This window comes from Amblyomma mixtum, chromosome 8 (assembly GCF_055824585.1).
Source record: "Amblyomma mixtum isolate Tamu chromosome 8, ASM5582458v1, whole genome shotgun sequence".
NCBI classification, from domain to species: domain Eukaryota; kingdom Metazoa; phylum Arthropoda; class Arachnida; order Ixodida; family Ixodidae; genus Amblyomma; species Amblyomma mixtum.
Window position 1 is genome coordinate 48,631,247 of NC_143019.1, and position 22,600 is coordinate 48,653,846.

Sequence of the window (22,600 nt, forward strand, 5' to 3'; positions counted from 1 at the left end):
TGGACGCCCACGATGACTTTATTCGGCGATTACGCCACCATTGAAAATGCTAGAGCAAAACGATTTCGCAGGCTTTACCTCCACACTTTGCATATTCGGCAACCTTAAACTCATCGAATTCTAAAACCGCTTCAGTTGCCCTTTAAGCTGTAATTGGCTTTTTTTTTCTCCAGTTGTTCAGTAGTGATTATTAAGAGGCTACATTCTGTCGTAACCAGACTCACTCTATATACATTGTCTGTATGTTTTCGACGGTAACAAAGTACTCTTGAAAGATTGCTTGTAGAAAAACATTGTCTCAGCTTTCTCCCCCGCCTTAATTTTCTTATTCTCAACTTATTGCGGTCTTCTGACGCACCATTATCTTTAACGTGCTCCAGTACCTTGCAAACCTGTTCAGAAAAATTGAAAACTGGCAGTTTTGCCATCTAATGGAGGTTAGTGGGAGGAGCCTTTGTCGTGCATTGTACCCAAGTGGGTTGATGATTATGGTGGCATTATCGGAATTTCGGGGCAAGAGCTTCTAGTTCTCTTGGCTGCCGTCACGTGGCGCATGCCTTTGGAGATTCAATAATAAGCGTGTTGGCATCATCTGTGACATGATGACGTAATAAAGAAAGAGAATGACCGAGTGGCTGCAGAACAGAACGTGATAGGCCGCTAGGTTTAGCAGCTTGCTGGGAGCTGTTTCGGATTACTAGTAATGTTATGATGATGATGATGACTACGACGGCACACATCTTCTAAATGCTCAGTTCGATGCAGCACAGGAGGCGAACAAAAAGGGGACGGAACGCGGGCGCATCGCGGGGTCGCATTGAACAGAACAGCATGCACATAGGCAAACCTCCCTTATAAAAGTGGTCTATAGACAGTCTATAGATTTCGTCTGGACTCTATTGACTTCCTGTAGATATTGCTTTTTGTCTATTCATAGTCTATGGACTGTCTATAGACAAAAGTCTAATGAATGTGTATGGCCATAAATCTATGATTGTCTTTAGACTGTCTATGGCACTTGTATTGCCTATAGACTGTTCTCTAGGATTAGTCCATAGACAGTCTACAGAATTTATAGACAGAAGTCTATAGACACTCTATAGATTGTCTAAAACATTTTTTGTAAGGGCTGTCTCTGCAGAACGCAATCCTGTAAATGTACGTGCTGACTTTGGAAAAGGGAGGAGAAGAAGAAGAAGAAAACGAAATAGCGAAGGAAACGTTCCTTACCGGATCGGGTGGGCGAGCGAGACGAGGTTGGCTTCACTGGTTTCCGCGGCGTCTCTTCGCACTCCCCTTTCGAGTCGGGCGCACGCTCATTGTGAATTCATGGCCGCCTGTAAAACGTGGCAGCCGACTTGAAAAGTATCCCTCCTACACTGTGCCCAGCCGCCCTCTCCCGCCGCATTCCGTCGCAAGGATTCGTTCGTTTCCCTGGTGCCGTTTTTTTTCTTCGCTGTATTCGGCACTGCTCCAAAAGGCCCGCTACTCTGCATCCGCATGCTAGACTTAAAAGGAGAATAAAAGCAACTGGCAGGAGAGCAGGCCTGTTTACGTGGAGCGCTTTGATACCAGTCGTTGCTGATGTGCCTGCTGAAAGGTATGGTCAGCGGAACCTAATCGAGAAGGGAATATTTTTGCCCTACCCCTGCTTTGAACTTCTCTATTGCCTACATTCTTTCTACCTTTGCGAGTGGAGTTCGTACTGAAGGCTCACAGAAACGAAGGCACCAGCCACCTGACTACATTCGGATACTACTCAAGAACGAAGCAGTTTTTCCCCGTCAGAAGACCAGCCAATGGCGTCGGTAGATTCTCATGAGTGGCAGATGAAAGGAGATAGTCCGCTCCCTGCATGGTCGGGGATAGTCACCTTCCTGAATTGTTCCGCCGCTGCCTGCACTGTCAGGCAATAAGGTTTATGATAATCGGCCGACGCCATTGACTGGAAGGGGGTCCTTTGATGGTGAAAATTCGCTTCGTTCTTCAGTTGTACCCGACTATAGAATACTACTGGTATAGTACACCATGCGCATGGAACTCCGTAATGAGTTAATATTGGAAAAAAATTCGCAAAACATGCTTTAGCAGCACTGATTATCAGAAGGCGATAACTTTGAAAGATGGCCAATACGTTTCTGACTGGTTTACATGGGCGGATCTGGACTCTGCTTGCTGCCGTCAAGTCGTGTTGGCTTTGAGTCCGCAGCGTACTCACATGCATGTTTTTTGCTACATGATGTACGTCACAACACGGATCACGCGCGTGCAGTGGCGAGTGCTAGCGCGTGTTAAAGCACAAGCCTTTTCTGCTAGGATTCTCAAGACTTGCATTGAGACAGAAAACCTCTCGCAGGTATCCGTGCCGAAATGGATGTTTTAATCATTTTAAGGAGCACGAGGTCAAGTCTAGAATTTTTTCGTCGTTAGAGAGCGGTGGTGAGAACGGGCACAGACCCCCGTCAAGCCTAAAACTTGACTCTTTTTGTCGGTGCCGCTTACATCATGTATGGATGTGAAATAAATTTGATTTGATTTGATCTGATTGCTGCACCAGTGCGTACCTTTCGAAAGAAGGCATGTGCACCACCACGTTGTACATACGTTACCAGCACTTCAAGAGATTGCCAAACTGTTTCCTCGCTGACAGGAGGTCCACAGAGCGGAATACTGTCTGGTTAAATCAAATCTGCATCAGTTAAATCTGTATCTTTTTGTGGGAATTATAAAGAAGTGGAACGAAGAAGTTGTTCATGGTTTTCAGGGGAAAAGAAACTGCATATATTTCAACGGTTCTCTTCGGGTTCGCGTTGACCGAGGTGGGGGCTAATGATTTATTATAATCATTCGTTTGCCTAAATCGTCGCTGACGCCGTTAATATGGATTATTTTGGCATTGCCTTCTATAGTTTTGCGCTATATTTACTGTTCCGGCTCATTGGCTCTTTGAAATTTCTTTTATTTCTCTTCTGGACCCTTCGGACTGGTTTAATTATCGCTCGATTCATTTCTATACCATTGACTTCTCCTCATTATGGAAAGCACGGGGAACGTTAAATTTTTCCAGGGCCATTTCTCGAAATCCTACCTTGCGCTTAACGCGTATGAAAAGCCTGTAGTCTGATGCGAGGGGAAAGAAAAGCAAACACAACTCTGTTGTTGATCGGCACCGGCTAGTTCAACGAAACCGTACGACGTCGCGACGCAGTAGGGGACGTCGCGGCGATCACAGTATAACCCCTGCTCTATCCCTGCGACTACCGGGGAGCCGTTTCGTTTCCCTCTCCCTTCGTCCCGCAGGTTGAGGGTGAGAAAGGGATAGACGTGTGGGCGGGAAGACTTCCATTAGGGATCGAAATCAAGCGCGACCTCAGGTATATATATCTATAGCGCGTATACGAACGCAGAGCAGAGGCGCACTGCATGTAATGCAGTTACGATCCTTCATGCCGCCCCGCCGTGCGCTCTCGATGAAAAATGCATTCGCGAACGACGGCGCGCCTCATAGCGCACGAGTGCGCATGCGCGGTAGCACTACGGGCCAGGCATGACGCTCTCCTGCCGCCGCCAAAGAAACAAGGGCCGGTTGGGAGGGGGTGTGGAGAGGAGGAGAGAGGGGGTAAGCGGAACTCTCTGCTGTACGCTGGGAGGCGGGGAGGAGAGAGAGAGAGTTGCAGTTTCAGCAATCGCAGTATAAGCGTACAAAACACCCTAGCGTACGGAGAGAGGGGGGGGGGGGGGGGGGGGGGACGAGGAAGGGAAAACAGAAGAGAACAGAAAACAGGGCAACCGCCAAAACACTTTGTATAGGTAGGAGCGGCGAATGATGAGATTGGTGCCTGCGCTTCAGAAGCGGTTTGGCCCGCCGCGCGCTCTGAGCGTTTTGGCACTTAGCCTAATTACTCGTCCCGGCGCTTTGCTTTGTCGACTTTATTTTTTTTTTTACGACTGGTATTGCCGTAGAGTGAGGTGCTTACATGGTAAAAGGGAGCGGTCATCTTCTTTTGCCTGCGCTGTGCTCTCTCGTGTTTTATGTTTTTGTTTTCAACGGCTCCCGGTTCCCGTGAGAGCGATTTGAAGAGCAAGTAGCAGCAACGTCGCCGTGGTTTGGCGGCGGCCTCAAATTGGTCGCCGCTACTTCACCGCTGCGCTGACGAGTGCCGCTGAGCGTTGCTGACGCGAACGCTGTAGCGCGCGCGGGGTGACGCCCTTTTCCAGGTTGCGGAGACTGGCAGCGCTGACCGCTGCGCTGTCAGTCCCGAGGGAATCGCGGTACCGTTATACTGTTTTCCTCGTATAACGGCACGGCGCCGTGTTTCGCTGGAGGACATCGCGGTTGTATCCACGTCTTGGTGAAACAATGTGCCGCCAAGTACGCCTCTATTTTTGTCCCCCCCCCCCCCCCCCCTTTTTTTTTTTTCATGCAACCACATCTGGTAAGGGCACTTTCAGGTTTCTGTGGCGTTTGCCTAGCACCGCGTCCCAGTGATTGTTCTCGTACAATGACGCCATGCATAGTCACTGCTACGCGCCAGGCTGATTGGTTAGTCGAACAAGGTGCCGTCATGCGCACTCTGCCATAAAGGGAGACAAATAACTATGAACAAACAATATTCTATTCACCAATGCACAGTTCTGTTCTTGAACCAGCCCTGTGAGTTTTTAGTGTTGATAGAGTACCGCGTTCAAAAAGAAAGAAATCATTTTTTGATTGTCTGTAATGTGCAGGCGCGCTAAACGTCGCAAATGAGCCTACAGTAGAAGCAGCGAATATGTCTGAATTACTGCAGCTTAAACGCTTTGAATATCAAAATCTTGATAAGTACACTCTAAGCCCCAAAAGAGTAAAAAAAAAAAGGGGGGGGGGGGGGGGTTAAGCTCTCCTCTAGCGCACTCCCTCTAAGGGGCATGGAAATGTATACCAAGCCCTGGGGTAGATTTGCGTCACTAAAAACATGGAATACTTATGCTTGGCAGCAGAAACAAATTTCCTCTTCAAAACGTGCGAATTTCTAGCAGTTACGAAGATTTTAACCGAGTTTAATCTCGTCTATTTGCTAACCTCGGGTCCTCGGGCGCCGCGTTTAAAAGCTTCCTGCTGAAGAGTATGAAGTACTTGGCTGCTTACAGGATTATATAGCTTCGTCAAATATGTTTCCTTTAACGAAGCGTATACCTCGCTATATATACCGGGTGTCCCAGCTAAATGTAACCAAACATTTAAAAAAGGCGAAGTGTCTTAGTCCAGTGAAACCAACTGAGGGGTGTTCATAGTCGCGTGGCCTAGTCTTGAGTATTTTTTTCGCTCTTCAAAGTTAATTAATTAGTTAAGTTTAATTATCTAACTTTTTAATTATTGACTTCAGGAAGAAAGTGTCAATGCAAAAGGTTTAGGTCGCCTCGAAAAACCGCTAGTAGTGCTGTTTCCGTCAAGTTACGATTTACGTAGCTTCATTTATTGGCCTTAAAAGAAAGTTATCACGTGACCAGCTGCTCGCTCACTTCTCTGCCAAAATGTGCACCTAAAGTCTCATCGAGGAGAGGACTTCAGAAAAAACGGATTTTATTCTTTAAGGCGCGTCTTGGGACGTTCAAGTGGCACAGTTGTCATGTGGAAGCTTTTTCTTATTGTGCGGGTTATGGTTAAAGGCCGGCAAAAAAACTACTTTACGTAAATATTACTTTGCTGCAAATGTCTCAGTAAGCTGTTTCTCAAAGCGATCTAGAACTTCTCCATTGACACCGTGTTCCTCAAGTCAATAATTAAAAAGTTAGTTAATTAATCTTAACTAATTAGTCAACCTTGAAGAACGAAAAAATACTGCAGACTAGGTCACGCGACTCTAAACAACCCTCATTTGGTTTCGCACGGCTAGGACATCCCGTGTTTTTTAAAATCTGGGTTACATTTAGCTGGTACACCTGATATATATATATATATATATATATATATATATATATATATATATATATATATATATATATATACTTAGCATTTCGTATATTTAGGGACCGAAATCTACTCTTGTACTTGGGCAGCACACCCCGGCCATAAAAGGTAGAGCTCTAGAGACCAACTTACTCAATTTTTACTCCCATATAAGCCTATTCGTGTTTACAGTGTATCAAACGCTTCTCTGTGTGTAATTAGCATTTCGCTCTGCTCATTGTTTTTGTAATTTTTTTTGCAGCCTCATTGCAATGTTACTGACTGCGCACCAAAAAGGAGGCAGTATAGCTTACTGGCAGCACACTGGTGTTCGTGCCGTCAGTTTGCTGCACTACTATTTAAGCCATGAACCGTGTAATATAGCGCACGTACAAGACCCGTTGAGCCATTCTTTTGCAGTAAGCGAAGAAGAAGAAGAAAAAAAAAAGAAATAAGACAGCGGTTTTCGAGAATTGGTCGTTCCGCTCCAGGGATGCGTAGCTTTTCGCAATGGAGAGCCGTCGTTAGTTGCGCTGCGTATATTTTCATCACGAAGAACATAATTACACGGCAAGCAGCGGAACACTATGGCACGGAGCACTTGGCTACGCTGTCGCCAAAGTTTTTTAACGTTTTAGGCTGTGAACGTCCTCGTAAGTGCTGAGGTAGCTTTCGAATTTGAATATACATGAACTGGCTACCTCTGCTTCCTGTAGCAAGGCTCTCAAGTGTTTCCTGGTGGAGCGATGGCTTTCTTTTATCTCAAAAGTGACGTCACTGTGTAGAGGCACTAAACAATGAACCACGCCTTGATTCGCTTCACTCCTTCTTTTGTTTATTCGTTTGTTGCAATCATAGCTGTTTCGGAGAGTGAGGGTGTTTCCTATTTCAGCGGCGTAAGACGACATTGGTAATCGAGTGTTCTGTGACGGCGTGGTTCAGTGACGTTGCAACGTTCCGTTAGCGCCTCCTCACCAGTGACTGTATATCGTTGACCCAGCCGACCGTCTTTTGTCCTTTTACGTGCTTTGAGTACGCGTACAAGTTAGCCCCCCCCCCCCCCCTCCCCCTACGAGAGAGTGGACGAGAGAGAATGCACAAGACAGAGGTTTCCGTCTTGTGTTTCCCGGTGTTCTCCGTTAATTATTCAAATTAAACTGGTTAAGTCTGGTGTAGGCCTGAAAAGGTGCAGTTAGACTCTTTATACGGGTACTGGCTTCGAAGCGGCGCGACGACCATGCTCAGCTCACGAGCGAGAGGCACGGGTCGATTATTCCCGTCTCCGCGACCGCCGCCGGGGCCCGGGGCGGATATTCCTGGGTCGGCGCATGCGCACACGAGGCCGGCTTCGCAATCGATTAGAGCCCCCCTTCCCGTTTACGCAAGCGCCAACATGCATCAACCCTTACGTCACGCTCGCCCGCAGCACCTGATTGGTCGGCGCGTGCACAAAGGTGGGGTCCGTCTGCGAATGCCCATTCTGCATGCGCGCGGCGTCTGCGGGACTAGGCGAGGAAGAGCTAGTGTCTTTCTTCCACGCCCTTTCTCTCTTTTTGCTATCTTGGCGTGTGCGCATGTCGGAGAGAGCGGACGAGTGTCTTTTGCTGCGTACTGCGTGACGGCGCCCGGCTTTATACAGTCCGAAAAATGTAAACGCCTTGTGTTGAAACCATCGGACTGAGCATTTTTTTTTTGGTGCAAACATGTGCTGTAGCGGCACCGTAGGTGAAGAAGCATTTAAGCGTTGAAGTAGAGCCTTTTGTAAAGCATTCGTGACCAACAAGCACGCTTTTGCTCTATCTTCAACCGTATTTGTGAAGGGAAAAAGGTCGATGGAAGTCGCGGCGGTGTCTCAGTGTGCTCGAATTTCGCTTTTAAGAAGCATGTTTTCCTTGTTCGTAATTTCGCCGCTTCCGCGCGTTTCGCCTCTTCGCACAGTTTTTTTGTGTAAACGGGTGCTTCGTCATCCCGGAATGCAGTGTCCAGCATATTCAGCGCTTTTAACTAATGACTACAGAGGACGAAGTATACCACGTCGCAACATAAGCCGGGGAAGCGCATTACTTTCATCGTCATCATCATCATCACCAGCCTGACTACACACACTGCAGGGCAAAGGCCTCTCCCATGTCTCTCCAATTAACCCTTTGTCAGTTGCGTCCACTGTATCCCCGCAAACTTCTTAATCTCATCCGCCCACCTAACTTTCTGCCGTCCGCTGCTACGTTTGCCTTCTCTTGGAACCCACCACGTTACCCCTATGGACCAGCGGTTATCTTTCCTTCGCATTACATGCCCTGCCCAAGCCCATTTCTTCCTCTCGATTTCGAATAAGATGTGATTAACCCGCGTTTGTTCTCTCACCCACTCCGCCCTCTTCCTATCTCTTAGCGTTACACCTATCATTTTCCTTTCCATAGCTCGCTCCGTTGTCCTTAACTTAAACCCTCTTTGTTAGCCTCCACGTTTCTGCCCCATAGGTGAGTACCGCTAAGATACAGCTGTTGTATACTTTTCTCTTGAGGGATATTGGTAAATTACCATTCATGATCTGAGAGAACCCGCTATATGCGCTCCACCCCATTTTTATTCTTCTAGTTATTTCCCTCTCATGATCCGGATCAGCTGTCACTACCTGCCCTAAATAGACATATTCTCTTACTACTTCCAGCACCTCGCTACCAATTGCGAACTGCTGTTCCCTAGCTAGGCTGTTGAACATTACTTTGGTTTTATGCATGCTATTTTTTAGCCCCACCGTTCTGCTCTGCCTGTCTAACTCATTGGTCATGCTTGTGTCTTTCATTACTTTACATTCAGCCAAAAAGTGTAAAAAAAAAATGCAGATCAAGAAGGGCGGACAAAGCGAACGCTGCTTTTTACTGTCTGCTATCTCTGCTTATTTACGTCTACCCCGAGTCGCAAATTAAATCTTTTTGTCTCCATCCTATACCTTTCCTAAGGGGTTGGGAAGGATAGTACCAGTCGTCATGTGGGGCGGAAGCCGTACTATAGAGCATAGTAATGTCTCCCTGTATCAACCAAGAAAAAAAAAACGCGCAAATGACTGTCTTCCACTTTCGGCGATTAATTGTGAATTATGCATGTCTATCTATGTACTCGCGGGTCCAGATTGCGAGCGGAACGTTGCAGCGTACAAGAAGAAACACGCTTATCAACTTACGTTCTTTATAATACACAGGGGAGCAACTAGGAAAGGAAAAAAACACGTATCTACGCATTCGGTTCAGGAGGAAGGAGTGGACCGAGAGTGCGGGTGTATACGAGGGAGCCCCGCGTCTTCCCCGCTCTGCAGCCGCCGCAGCAACCTGCAGGATAGATAGATCACGACCCTCCTCTCTCGTGCTCTGATATGATTTCCGAAATAGCTTCCGGTTAATAATCCAGTAGCACTTCTTTTGCGGCACACTCCGCGCGTGCCGCCGTACCCCCTCAGTCGGAAGGCAGCTGGGATTGTCCCTATTTTTTTTTATATATTTTTGGTTGGGTGAAGGCTTCATCCGCCTGTCCTGTATGCGCGCGTAAGGGAGGCGATGTTCGTTTGCCTCGTCGGCCATTCATCCGTTCCCTCCCCTTTCTCTCTCCGTTACGGTGCCACGTGCGTGACCGTATAAAGGTGAGGGGGAGGAGGAAGTTATGAAGAGAAAGGTGGCGGCGTTCGGTCATTCGCTCGCCATCTGTGATATGCGGGCGGGTGATGCGCGCGCCGCTGTATGTGGCTCGCAGGAAGAGAGACGCTATACCGCTCAGAATCACGCGTGGTTGCGGGTTCGATTAGGTGGCCGCGGTGACCGAATTTCGTTTGAGAGATGAATTTCGAAAGCTTTCCGTGTGCTCATGTCTAGCTTTTAGGCTTGCAGAACCCCAAGTGGGTCGAAATCGCTGCTCGCTGTCCACCTGTGACTGAAGTTCACCTATGGTGTAGGACGTGGGAATAGTTTTACACCGTCAGCACTATGGGGAAGGTTTTCAGGTGTTTTCTAAATCGTACAAGTGCGTGCCTGGCGCAGTAGAAGACTCATTGACGTCACCATACTGGAATATCAAAATCAATTTCTATTCAATGGGAATAGACCATCGCCGTGTTCAAATCATGGCCAGCGATGACGTGCCAGCTGCGGTCTGTCGGTCTGGAAGTTGGTCTTGTCTGGAGAAGGAATCATTGATAAAAAAAAAGGGGGGGGGGGGGGGGGTTGCTACGTCTGTAGCTCTCTTCTTCTCACTCCGAAGAAAAGGAGAATAGTTTGGCAGCTTTTTCTGCGCGTGCGTGCTAACACCGATAAGTTATGTCATTGTTAAGAACTTTAAACCACGAATATCACGTGTAGGAAACATAGCCATGGCTGCGCGCAGTGTTGATCTCACTGATTACCATCGTCGATCGGCATTCGCCTCTTTGAAGCTATTCCTGTACGTTGCGGCCGTCTACGCCGTCATCACTTATATAGGCTTATCGTTACGTAGTTCTGTCGACATTTGTTTAATGTTCGTTTCGTAAACGTTGCTCTCGTTCTTCCGGCGAACACATTCAGCTTTCAAGACTGAGGCGATTGCTTGTACGTGTAGCAAGGCATCGGTGAAGTGGCTTCGACGTAGTGCGCGAGCCACTTGTACCGTCCACTTACAAGGGCTTCTGCGCCATGGTGTTGTCTTTGTCTTCGGTACTCGTTCCTGCCTGAGCACAGTTCACTAATCAGTTCGCTTTGACCAACAGGCTAACCACTATAGTAAGCGGTTTGGCAGCTCGCTGGATCAGTGGCATAGTCGGTCGCGAAATACGGCACATGTCGCTGGACATAACGAACAAGCAAGGATATGGAGGTGAGAGCCTCACTACGGTATACATATGTTTTAAATGGCTTTCATATGGCTGAAAGGCCTCACCCGAAGGACCTATGAGGTACCTGAAGTAAATAAGCATGGTTTATATGGTTTGGATTTAGTACTTGGTTCCTTACTACGGGTATAATGAAGGACGGTTGAGAATTGGATTTAATTCCGGAAAAGAGCGATCCATGTTAACGTTAAGAGCGTTATGACATCTTGAACAAATTCATGGAGAGGTAAAATCGTTGGATCTTCTCATGACATTTTTTGGGCCCTCAACGTTAAGAACGATCGACGTTAAGAGCGTTAAGACATCTTGAACGAATTCATAGAGAGGTAAAATTGTAGGCATCTTCTCGTGCCATTTTCGGGCTGTCATCTTTAAACCTGGAGTACAGTGCAACATCGCTTCTATGCTGTACTAGACTTTACCAGAAGTACGTTTTGACGGTGGTTGGTGATGATCCTTCACGATCGGTGTTAGGGGCCGGAAAGCAGAACACACAAACATGGACTGTAGAGGTTCGTTGACCTCACATTCTCGATTTTACTGTAATGTACGTTGACCGCGAGAACGATTAAAAAGGTCACGATTTATGGCCCCGACAGATAGGTGTTTTCAACTGTGCTTTAACGATGTCCATGATAGAAGCTTTGCCTATCGCCGAAGGACTACAGCGCGGAAAATGGCTCAGCATTGCTTTCCATTTCTTCGTATTTTAGTTCAACCTTTTCGGGAAGTGCTGTTGGGGCCTAACAAAAGGTCAACCATCCATTAAAATAAGATTTTACTTATGTGGTTTACTATCACTTATCAGGGGCGACGACCTCTCTCAGAAGTGGTAACGAACGGTATTTGTGTTTAATATATTTATTTTTATTTTCCAGTTTCTTTTTTTTACTGCTGAGTTTGCGTTCTCTTGTTCGCGCCCCCGATAGTACGTACCCTTTCACGCTGTCGCATGCGAGTGGCAGGGAACACCTATAATAGCGCCGAGTCCCACATATCCGATCGTCCGTTAAGAGTTCTGTGCTTTAACACGCTGGCTAATGGTCCTACGGTGCGTCGGCTCAGGCTTATCACAGTCAAGGAAAGAAGAAAACTAAAGAGGTCATAACACCTTTCGGCCGGAGTTTACTCCAGTGATAGCTATAGGCGCCAGTACAACCCCGGCACCCGCCTGCGGCTCGGCTGGTTTCTTAACAGGTCGTGTAATGTCCCCTGTTTATCTTGGACTCATCGCATGAGGGCGCCCAAGGTGCCGGCGTGCGCACCCTAAGATCAACGGCTCCCTCTGTACACGCTTAGTGCATTAAGAGCAATTAGATTCGGCTCTTGCGGGCTCCCCGCGCACAACCTCGACACAACTCTTCCGCTCTCCTCCACTGTGAGTGCCGACGGCGCGCGATACTGTAGTGACGCGATAGGTGCGAACGGCTCCTAAGGGGGTTGCGCTGGTCCGTGAACGCCGTTTCTGCCTCGTCGGAAAGGCCGTTTCGTGGTGGTATTGGCGTCCTCTGGTTGGGCCCTCGTATAGGCTCCGGAGCAGTTTAGATTGGTTCGACCTGTCTCGGTTTAATTGCATCTGAGCGTGGCGGGGCGTTTTTATCTTGTTTTTTTTTTTCTGCAGCGCTGTGCAAATGAACATGATTGTCGTAGGGGCGATAATGATGATCGAGGTGACGGCGTCGGTCATGACGACTATCGTGATGATCACAAGAAGAAGGGGGCATGAAGGGGGGAGGGTCGGGGGTGAGAAGGAAACTAAGAACGCATAGGAAGGCAGCGGACGGAGAGGTGTGATTTTCGGTATGAACTTGGCGACCGAGTTAAAAAGTGACCAGAATGTGGCTAATACTAGAATGGCTTGATAATAGAGGCTCATAATAGAGTCATAAGCTTCGTTTAGAGATCACGCGGTCCAGAGACTTTTGTTCCCCACACTGCATCCACGAAACGCTGGGTGCAACTGCCGAAGATATGCACTCCCATCAATCGTACTTGCAATTTGTAACAGATTGCTGAGTCTTTCCTTTCTCTTCTGCTTCTTGCAGCATCTCTCGTAGAAGTTCTCGTAGAAGGATCTCTCGTCCTCGTGTTCTACTGAGGCTATCTTGTTCTTCGTCTTGCACCTCTTCCCCTTCTTTCGCTTCCTCTAAGCTCACTTGGATAAGATTAGGAAACACAAGTTGAACAGTGTGCGTTAGCGAAGCCTCAATCTGCCGACCAACGTTTCGACAAGACGACTTGTTGGGCAAGTCTTGTCGAAACGTTGCCCAACGGAATGAGGCTTTCCTACCGCACATTGTTCAACTTGTGTTCCCTAAGCAGCCCTTCTTCCCTTCTTTCTCTGTGCCCTGGATATCATTAATTGCTTATCCTGCTTGCTATGCGCACAGGTACGCTGGTAAAGACGTATATGTACTGGTCGCTGTTATCCAGAAGTGCTTGCACTTGAATTGCTATCATGTTGAACATGGGCTGGGGCAAAATTACTTCCGCGAAAAAAGTAGCGTGGAAGCCGTGTAGAGCGTATTTTTGCATTAAAACATTTCCGCGTTTCTTAGTTTCTCTCAGGGTGGGAAATTAACTGCGGCGTGCCACACTCCTGCAGCAAATTTGTAAATCTGGGTGAATTAGGCGTTTCAGAGCGCACTTAGCGTTTTGACAATCTGGCTTTTTTGACTAGTTACGTGCTCTGGAAAGGTTGCTCTGCCTGCTTGCTTTTCGAAAGTGCATGTATTTTGGCACGATGTAGCCAAATTTTGTCAAGCCACAGGGGCAAGGGTAATAGCGTTTTGGAAACTCTAAAAACTGATATGGCTATTACTAACGACCGGCTACAAATCTCTAATTGCAACTAGGCGCCTAACTCTGCTAATTAAAAAGTTAATTATTAAAAGTTAGTTAACCAGCTTACTACTCAAGACGATTCACCGGTTTTCTGGAGTCCGCCAGCACTGGCAATACTATGCAGCAAAAGCCATATTTTCACCCCAAAAGGCCTATTTTTTGGAAATTTTTGGAAGTTTTCGCTGAAACACCCGGTATATATGTAGGCTAGAGGCGAGAAACGAGGTAGGCCTCTCGTGTGAGCCCAGCGCTCGGCTGTGCGTGAGCGCGATTTACGGTTATCGGCTCCGAGGGGGCTCCTTCGACCTCCTGCGATGGCACCCCTCCATCTTAGCGTCGACGCCACCGATGGGGCCATTGTGGCCGGCAGTTTCTACAGCAGGCCGGGCGATCATCGAGGCCGCGATAAATATATCCCTCTCAGCGGCCCCTCCCTTATTCTTCCGCCGACAGCGGCCCCCTTGTGCGCTGTCGGTCCCGTTTAACGCGTATATACGTTACCCGGCGGCGTCTGATTTATGGAACGCCTCCGATATGGCCGCCCAATGGGTTTCTGAGCGAAGCTACGCGTGAGAAGGGATTAATTCCCAAGCTTCTTTTAAGGCGGAAGCCTTCAGTGCCGCATCGTTGTCGACAGAAGGTTGTCAGTTGGTCGAAATGGTTATGACGTCAGAGTGCGCGGATTCGCAGTAATGAGGTCACCCACGGACGCCTGACGCACCCTTTTGGAGCAGACGACAACTAATAAAATAGCTTTCGTACGCTCCGACAAGGGTCGTCAGACGTCCGTGGGTGACCACATTACATACCTCATTACTGCGAACATAGCCATGGATACAACCGAACTCATTGAAGCAGAGAGAGAGTCGTGCTAAAGAAGCAGTCAAAGTCGGCAGTCAAAGTGTGTAGTTGTAATGTTTAGTCAAAGTGTGCAGTCAAATAAAGCACTAGTACAGCACGAACAGTCTCGCAGTCAGTGCCCAACAGTGCGCCAGGAAAGGCTTTCACCTTGCACCCCTTTAGAGAGCCAAAGTGCACCCTGAGTTTTTTTTTTCTCTGCGCGCTGTGAAAGGTTTGGCAATGGGTTCCTCTTCTCGCTTCTCCGTATTGATGCGTGAATTGATGGATGAATACGATGATTAACCGAGGTAAACGCCCTGACCTATAATTTCATGGTATTTGTCTCGCACGGCAAAGCGTGGCAAACCCCGTTTCCTATAGGTTTTTAACCCGTCGGCAAGAACGTCAGTTTTTCACGTGCAGGAGAATCTCGCGCTTGCAGCCTGCGCGGATAAAATAGGCGATCTTTCGCTGCTCACACGACCTGCAGGATCCCAGGACAGATTCGGTGCGTTCAGTAATCGGCACGTGTTTCATCAGTTATCATGTAGTGCTTTCATATATAACTAATGATCCGTTTCTTTCTACACTCTCTCTAGTTCCTCTTAGATTCTTCCCCATCTCATGGGAGTTCCATAGTGCTTCCGGTCGCCCATATGGTATGTACAGCCTTTGTGAAAAGTTTGGAGCCCAGGGGGTTTTCTTTTGAGCCACACTGTGTCGTTCTTATTGCATCTCTAGCGCTCCAAATTTCCTGGACATAAGAAGATTTCTGTTACTGCCTTCTGCAATAGGTAGGGCTTCCATGAATGCTCCTGGAGTCCCAATATAAAGCTTGGAAGCGAACCCCCTGGGCTCTAAACTTTTGACAAAGACTGTACACTGATAAATCCACCAGTGAACAAATCAGTGAAAGTTTTCTTTCCCAATTAGGATGTGCGTTCCCTTAAGGGTGCCCTTCTCTCAATATATACTGCGGTTGCATCGTAAGGCTCTATAGTAAGGCACGGCAGTAAGTTCGATGCAAAGGTTTATTGAAGCGCTTCCTTTCCGAAACGTAGCTGCTCTAGCCCCGAGAGCTAACACCCAACAAACCCGACCTCCTGACGGGAGTCCATATATTCAGAGCTGGGACATAAAACACGCGTTGTGCGTCGAGGGTTTCGCGTTCAGAGATGGGAGCGGGTCAGCGCGCGGTGTTGGGCATATCGCCGCTCGACAGCGGCTCGTAAAACCGTGCGTCGTATATGTACTCGGAGAGATCGCCTTTTCAATTGCGTCCGGCCGTGGAATGCACGAGTGAGCGCTGGATGTATATATTCCCCCATGGAGCACTTGCCAAATGTATGGCGGGAACGCGTGCGTGTGATGTATATATTCGCCGCGACTTTGAGGCCGGAGTTTTATTGGCCCTGCTCCGCTCGCACCCGCTTTTTGCGTTTACGGTCGCGGCTGCCGGCTTTGTTCGAGTTTTTTTTTTATGCGTGCGCAAATCAAACGCGTAGAAAGAGATGTTTACGTTGATAGAAACGGAACTGAAATTTATTCGTTAACGTCGTTCTCTGTGAATGCATGCTTCATGGCGCCTTTTATATACGCGAACGAAGAAGTAAGCCGCCGCGGTGGCTCAGTGGTTATGGCACTCGGCTGTTGGCCCGAAGGACGCGGCTTCGATCCCGGCCGCGGCGGCCAAATTTCGATGGAAGCGCAATTCTAGAGGCCCGTGTACTGTGCGATGTCAGTGCACGTTAAAGAACACCAGGTGGTCGAAATTTCCGGAGCCCTTCACTACGGCATCCCTCATAGCCCGAGTCGCTTTGGAACGTACCCCAATAAACCAAACCAAACCAAACCGGGCCCGTGTACTGTGCGATGTCAGTGCACGTTAAAGAACACCAGGTGGTCGAAATTTCCGGAGCCCTTCACTACGGCGTCCCTCATAGCCCGAGTCGCTTTGGAACGTACCCCAATAAACCAAACCAAACCAAACCGGGCCCGTGTACTGTGCGATGTCAGTGCACTTTAAAGAACCACAAGTGGTCTAAATTTCCGGAGCCCTTCACTACGGCGTCCCTCATAGCCCGAGTCGCTTCGGGACGTTATACCCCAATAAACCAAACCAAACCAAACCAAACCAAACCGGGCCCGTGTACTGTGCGATGTCAGTGCACGTTAAAGAACCCCAAGTGGTCGAAATTTCCGGAGCCCTTCACTACGGTGTCCCTGATAGCCTGAGTCGCTTTGGGACGTCAAACCCCCATAAACCAAACCAAACCGAAGAGGTAGAACGTGGATTTTATTTATACAGACTAAATTTATACATTTAAATTTAAATTTATAATTTTTACAGACTACATAAAACGGGACAAAACTTGCACCGGATGCAAGTTCTTTCGTGATCTACACGCGAGCTGCTTAATACGGAGATGAAATTATATCACCTTTATTCCATGTTAAATTGACTTTACTTTCAAAGCAGCACAAGTAATCGATGGCAATGGATGGCATCACCTTTTTAGGATCCGCCGTTGCCAATACATTTCTAACATTGGATCGATTAGTTGTGCTGCTGTGGTAAATTCTTGCGTTATACAGTAAGTCTCTTCCGAGGCAGGGGTGTCCATGCTATGAGTGTGTTTCTCTCTGCTGTTCCCAGTTTTATCAAGACTTCATGCAGCATGCTTCACCTTCTTACCCCATAATCAATGAAGGCTTGTTAATTTTAATAATCGGGGAAACAGAAAGAACAAAACGACTAGCACACGGGGGGCAACATTGTATGTAAACATAACACGTGCTTTGTGTGTTTAATTGGCGGGAAACCTATGAAGTAATAAACGAGCCACGTAGCATATAGCTTTTGCTCCATTACTGGCGGAGGATTAGATACGGCCTTTTCTTACCGGAAAAAGTGTAGACGTGCTAAGAACAAGAAAAAATAAACGAGCTACATGGCATACAGCTTTTGCTCCATTACAGGCGGATGATTAGATACGGCTTTTTCTTACCGGTAAAAGTATAGACGTGCTAAGAATGGCGCACGCAGTCCGCATCTTTCTTTACCGACTTATGCAACGCTTTTGTTGCGTTTTCCACACATATGTTTGCTCCCCGTTGGCCGCCCCTTTATCGTCGCAGAAATTTGTATACAGCCGTTCCGAATTCGCCGGGGAGCTGCAAAGGCTAGCGCTCGCGGGGTTGGGGACCTCGCCGAGGGCCACCCGCGCGTTTAAAAATCCTGCCGCTTTATTATCGAAGCTGTTGTGTTAGTCCTGCTGCGCGTTTATTTATTTATTTATTCGTGTTCTTACTTCGCCAGCTGCATAAAAACCGAAGCGACCTGCCTTTCGTTTTTTCTTTTCTTTTCTTGAGCTGAGATCGTGGGTGATAGCGCTGCATTGTGGCGGGTTTGTCTCAGGACACGTCGACGCGCACCACCCTCCCCGCCTTTCAAAAACCGATACTTAAAGCTTGTCTGTCTAAAACGATGCAGTGTGGTAGGAGTTGTACCTGCCTTCTTCCAGCTAATCGGAGGTTGAATTCTTAGAGCTGCGGTTATTCGCAAGTGACTGACCGGCAGCTCATGACTGGTTAATCAACATCATTATCACCCTGATTACGCCCGCTGCAGAGAAAAGGCCTATTCCATATATCTCCAATTAACCCTGTCCTTTGCCAGTTGCCACCGTATCCCCGCCCGTATCCCCCGTATCCACCGTATCCCCGTTGTCACCGTATCCCCGCAAACTTCTTAATCTTATCCGCCCACCTAACTTTCTGCCGCCCCCTGCTATGCTTGCCCTCTCTCGGCATTCATTCCGTTACCCGGCAGCTTATGAGTGCAGTTATTCGTTGTTAACTACATCCTAGTTGAGGAGTGCTAGGGCTGTTGGGCAGTCAGTCGCGGCGATGTCAACCGAAGTTGAAAAACTGACACTGCATGGAACTTTCCCAACGGTGCGCCGCTTTTGTCACACGGTGTATTGTATAAAGAAGCGGGAGGAGAAGAGGGAAGGAGTTGCTCGTTCGGGTAAAGGGGGGGGGGGGGGGGGGGGGGGGAGCGCTCGCAAATGGGTCTCTGTTTTCGCCGAATACGGCGTTCTTTTTTAAAAATATTCCGGAGGGAGGCCGCTTTGTATGTTTTGTTTTTCGGCTTATTGCTCTCGGCTTTAAGGCCGCCTCCAAGCTTCCCGCTCGCACCCAATTTGTTTTCTTCTCGGCCGGCTTGTGTGTACGCGATTTGGGGAAGCCGTGTGCCGCTTTGCGATAAGCGCACCTCGACTCTGCTGCGTCTCAATCGTGTAAGGAGAGATGCTATAGCGCGAGCCTTATTCCTTCTTTTCTTTTCTTTTTTTTTACCGGTGACTGCGTGGCTGCCTCTCCCCGATCCTAAACGACCGAGTGGGGTTTACCTTTCTGTCGCCACTCTTTTCCGCGCTATTTATGTTTTCAACTATTTACTTCTCAAGCGGCTGAAATTGAGCTCGTGCAAACCCGAGTAATAGGAGTTGTTCCTCGGGATAGGTTTTACAAATGACAGTTTTTTTTTTCGTAAATAGTGAGAAGAGCTGTGAATTGTGTGTGCGTATAAACGTGTTCTTTTTTTTTTTTTGACGTTGAAGAAAAAGCGCAACACAAGGACGAGCGCGGAGGAGTGGACGGGACGAGCTGTACACTCCTCCAAAGGGATTCCGGGAAATTCCGCGGAAGAGCGGGATTCCGTGGAGAAGTGGAATTCCGCGGAATTCCCTCGGAGAAGTGTAGCGCTCGTTTCCTCCACACCTCTGATCTCGCCTTGAATCCTTGCGCTTTTTTCCCTCTTCATGCGCTACCAACGAGCCCAGATTCCTACTGCTCTCCTGGATTATAGTCCTTTTATTGCGTAAGCAATACTGCGCCAGGCTTCGAGCCGTCGCGTAGCTCCCGGCGATGGCCACGGTTGACCTTTAGCCGCAGCGAGGTCAAACAGATGGAGCGTCGTTGCCATAGCAACCGTTTCAGCCGCGCTCCACCAGGCTGCACGCTGCTTACGCAACTTGCCCGGTTTAACCAGAGCTAAACCTCAGCTAATTAATTATTTTCCTCGTTTTTCAGTGGGACGTGCCCATGCTTTTGTGTGCTATAACATTGTGATTTCGCTGTGCTAGACCGCGCGGGGCCCCAATAGATCTTGTCCATTGTCTTGAGTTGAGCGCCCTTCCTTCTCCTCCATTGTCTTGAGTTGAGTGTCCTTCCCGTGTGTCGCAGTATCCTCGAGATGCGCAAGGAAAAGAGCCGGGACGCAGCCAGGTCACGGAGGGGCAAGGAGAACTACGAGTTTTACGAGCTGGCCAAGATGCTGCCGCTGCCGGCGGCCATCACCAGCCAGCTCGACAAGGCCTCCATCATCCGCCTCACCATTTCCTACCTGAAACTCAGGGACTTTTCCCAGCACGGACACCGGCCCTGGCACAGGGACCCCGCCTCGTCGCCCTCCAAGGCGCTCAAAGGTATACCTTTGTTTGTTTGTTTATTCATTCATACCGTCAACCTCATATCAATACTGAAGTTAAACAATACGACACTCCCCAGCCGCCGCGGTGGCTCAGTGGTTACGGCGCTCGGCTGCTGACCCGAAAGACGCGGGTTCGATCCCGACCGCTGCGGTCGAATTACGATGGAGGCGATATTCTAGAGGCCCGTGTACTGTGTGATCTCGGTACACGTTAAAGAACCCCAGGTGGGAGAAATTTCCGGAGCCCTTCACTACGGCGTCCCTCACAGCCTGAGTCGCTTTGGGTCGTTAACCCCATAAGCCAACCAATATGACACACTCCTTTGGGTAGACAGGTGGAGGGGATTCGGTGCGACATCCGTCAGGCCTTGAATTCCCGATACGGGCTCACTGCGCCCCCGGTGAAAAACTTGAGGGACACTTACTTAAGTTCACCTTAAAAGTATATGAAGCGATAGCTTTGAAGGGTCCCTACGGTCGCTTGGGGGGCCCCATGGCGCAACCTTTCGCAGATATCGACACGCTTGTTGCCATCGCTTACTGCTTCATTACACATCATCGTCCATAATCATCATCATCAGCGTGACTACGCCGACTGCAGGGTGAATGCCCATCCCATGTCTCTCCAATTAACCCTGTCCTTTGCCAGCTGCGGCCACGCTATCCCCGCAAACTTCTTAATCTCATCCGCCCACCTAACTTTCTGCCGCCCCATGCTACGTTTACCTTCTCTTGGAATCCACTCCGTTACCCTTAAGGATCACCGGTTATCTTGCTTTCGCATTACATGCCCTGTCAAAGCCCACTTCTTCCTTGATTTCTACTAGGATGTCATTAATCCGCGTTTGTTCCCTCACCCACTCCGCCCGCTTGCGATCTCTGAACGTTACAGCTATCATTTTTCTTTTGCATAGCTCGCTGCGCTGTCCGTAAATTGAGCCCTTTTCGTTAGCCTCCACTTTTCTGCCCCGTAGGTGAGTACCTGTAATATACAGCTGCTGTATACTTTTCTCTTGAGGGATATTGGCCCATACTAAGTGGCTACGCTAATTAGTGACCCTAATTAACTAAGTGTTGCTGTAATGCAAATCGCCTACTGTGCGCTGTGAGGTGATCGTACAAAGTCTCCATTTATCCCATTGAGCGAAAGTTCCTCAGTGTTGTAGAGGTAGCGTGCGCCGACCCACGGGAGAGCGGTTCGATTCCGCTTGACCACCTTTTTAGTTTCCAGCGAAACTGATTGTCTATGGCACTACCCTTTCGACCGTTCAAAATTTTCCAGTTACGCCGACGCCAGGCTTTCCTTCGAACGGGACCTTTAACGACATCGCACTATTAAAATAGGATGGTCAAATATCTAGGGGAATCCTCCAAGGTGGAGTAGATTTGTAATAAGGGACTAATTATTCATTGGCGTCCATGCACCCAAGCGCAGCCATACGGCTACAGAGGGAAGCTTCACCTTAAAAGTGAACCAACTCTGTTACCACTTCGAGTTATTGATCAAGTCGCACTCGCCCTACCATAAGCTTGCCGTCCTGGTTAGCTCAGCTGGTAGAGCGACTGCTCCGGTGAAGCGGTAGTCCCGGGTTCGAATCCCGGACCGTGACGAATTTTTCTTTAACTACGAAGTTTCTGAGACAGCTGTATAGCTTCCCTTTATATCCGCTTGGCTGCGCTTGGGTGGATGCCAATGGGTAATTAAATACCCATTGTTATTAAATAGCTTGTTATTAAATAGGCTGTGAGCTTCGATGGGGCCCAACGACGTCCTCATAGCACTGGTATATAAGAAAAGGGGTTTCAACTCATCACGTGATTCGCCCGGCTCTGCCTAACAAAGCCACGCAAGAACTGCTCCGCTGACCTCACCTTGCTTGTTTTATTTTTTTGTTTGTGTCTTCTAGCCAAGTTTGTTCTCTACTGTACTGGCGGTTCGCGCGTCTCCCTCTCTGCGCCGTTCGTTTCGAGGTCGTCAAATCGCTGTTTGCGAGCTGTCCTCTCAAAGCGCCGTCTGGCGTCTATTTGCTGCCACCGCGTCTGGCAACGCACGTCACAGCGTCCGAGGGAGTCGGTAGCTCCTCCGTCCCTCACCCGCATCTGTACTTGCGCGCCGGTCATATATATACTGTACGCCTGCCTATACGCAATGAAACGGAAAAGCGGTGATGACGCAGCGAGTTTTTCGCGTCGCCTGGCGTGTGTGACGGCGCCGAGAGCTGATTCGGCCGGATTTGACCGAACGGCGCTCGCAGATCGCTAACGGCTCCGCCAGCGAAACCTTGCTTTGCCGGAACGCCCGGATCAGTGTGCGCTGCGCAATTTTGCTAATGGCTCCAAGCAGCGGCTGCACTCTATAGGAGAGGGCCGATTAGCAGCGGCCCGAAGGCTACGCCGTACAGTGACCAGGCTATAGAGGGGTAGGAGTGAAGCGGAGGAGGACAGTGAAAAATACACTGAGCTAAGCGTAAGAGAGAGAGAAAGAGAGGAAGAAGTAACGGTGCTTTTGTCGGAGGCCAACAGCTTTGCCATGGAGGAAAGGAGGATTTTATTGTGTAGGCGGGGCCGTTCTTAAGCTTATTGTGTCCTTTGCTTTTTTTTTTTCTGTCGTTAATGACGCACTGGGGGCGCGCCG

General features: G+C 48.7%; 1 protein-coding gene across 11 annotated transcripts in view; it reads left to right on the forward strand.

Moving 5' to 3' along the window:
- trh (PAS domain-containing protein trachealess) overlaps positions 1–22,600 on the forward strand; it is a 398,041-nt gene that overhangs the window by 330,873 nt on the left and 44,568 nt on the right. For 9 of the 11 annotated variants that reach the window (XM_089557222.1, XM_089557225.1, XM_089557223.1 and 6 more), the window contains one exon: positions 19,719–19,960. The exons of 1 other annotated variant lie outside the window; for it this stretch is intronic. In XM_089557222.1, the coding sequence (XP_089413348.1) occupies positions 19,719–19,960 (242 nt within the window). The remainder of the gene's footprint in view (positions 1–19,718; positions 19,961–22,600) is intronic. One more of the 11 variants, XM_089557233.1, reaches the window with a different exon arrangement.